Source organism: Palaemon carinicauda, chromosome 8 (genome assembly GCF_036898095.1).
Source record: "Palaemon carinicauda isolate YSFRI2023 chromosome 8, ASM3689809v2, whole genome shotgun sequence".
NCBI classification, from domain to species: domain Eukaryota; kingdom Metazoa; phylum Arthropoda; class Malacostraca; order Decapoda; family Palaemonidae; genus Palaemon; species Palaemon carinicauda.
The window spans coordinates 27,932,939-27,933,941 of NC_090732.1; the positions used below are offsets into that span (position 1 = coordinate 27,932,939).

Genomic DNA, 1,003 nt, shown 5'->3' on the forward strand with positions numbered 1-1,003 from the left:
ATAATGTTATATCAAATGCCAGCAGTGGTCGGCAGGCCTGGCAGATGCCGGCCTGCTGGCATATGCTGATTAGCCCATCATTCCGACAATGTCGGCAGGTCGACACTATATTCATATTTTATTATCGGTAGTTGCCGGCAGGCTGGGCAGACGCCTGCCTGCCGGTATATGCCGACTGGCCCTAAATGCCGACGACGTCAGCAGGGCCGGCAGTATCAACAGAGCCGGCAGTGTCGGCAGGGCCGGCAGTGTTGGCTGGGCCGGCAGTGTTGGCGGGGACGGCAGTGTCGGCGGGGCCGGCAGTGTCGGCAGGGCTGGCAGTGCTGGCGGGGCCGGCAGTGTCGGCGAGGCCGGCAGTGTCGGCAGGATCTGCAGTGTCGGCAAGGCCGGCAGTGTCGGCGGGGCCGGCAGTGTAGGCGGGGCCGGCAGTGTCGGCGGCATACTGCCGTCGGGAACTGCTGTATCCAGAAAAATATAGTAAAACTTTTTCCAACCTACAAGTGGTTCTTGAGCAGCCATTTGTGAGACCATCTTATAGAGAGCTGATTCTCTCTTATTTTATTGGTTATGTCCATTAAATTTATCCACTGTATTGAACATTATAAGAGGATGTGTCAAGAAGACACTATATATCTTGGATATTCCCTCTATCATTCAATTCTTTGTGAATTTCATGGTTCAATAGGGGAGGCAGTCATAACAAATGGCTGGACGGGAAACACATGTAGGTGTATTTCCTACTATATCTTACCCTATCCAAGCTAAATATAATAAATGTTATTATGTTGAAATCTGAGAATTTCACAGAAAACTCATTTGCTTTTCTTTTCTTTACAGGAGGAGCATCCCGAGTGCGGGAACAACTTTTGTAGGGTCCGCAGCAAGGACTTCTACAGACATGGCGTGTGTAGGTCTCACGCCCGCTGTTCTGTCACCAAAGGGGCCCTCAAGTACTGGGACCCAGAGGTATGTACTGTGTGTGACAAGTTGGTTAAGGAGGCTT

General features: G+C 51.2%; 1 protein-coding gene across 1 annotated transcript in view; it reads right to left on the minus strand.

Annotated features, from left to right (window-relative positions):
- Positions 1 to 115, minus strand: part of LOC137645160 (uncharacterized) — a 10,108-nt gene extending 9,993 nt beyond the window's left edge. Inside the window, exon 1 of the mRNA XM_068377989.1 lies at positions 1 to 115. This exon is cut by the window's left edge and continues 96 nt beyond it. Coding sequence (XP_068234090.1) covers positions 1 to 115 — 115 coding nt within the window.
- Between the last annotated feature and the right edge of the window lie 888 nt (positions 116 to 1,003).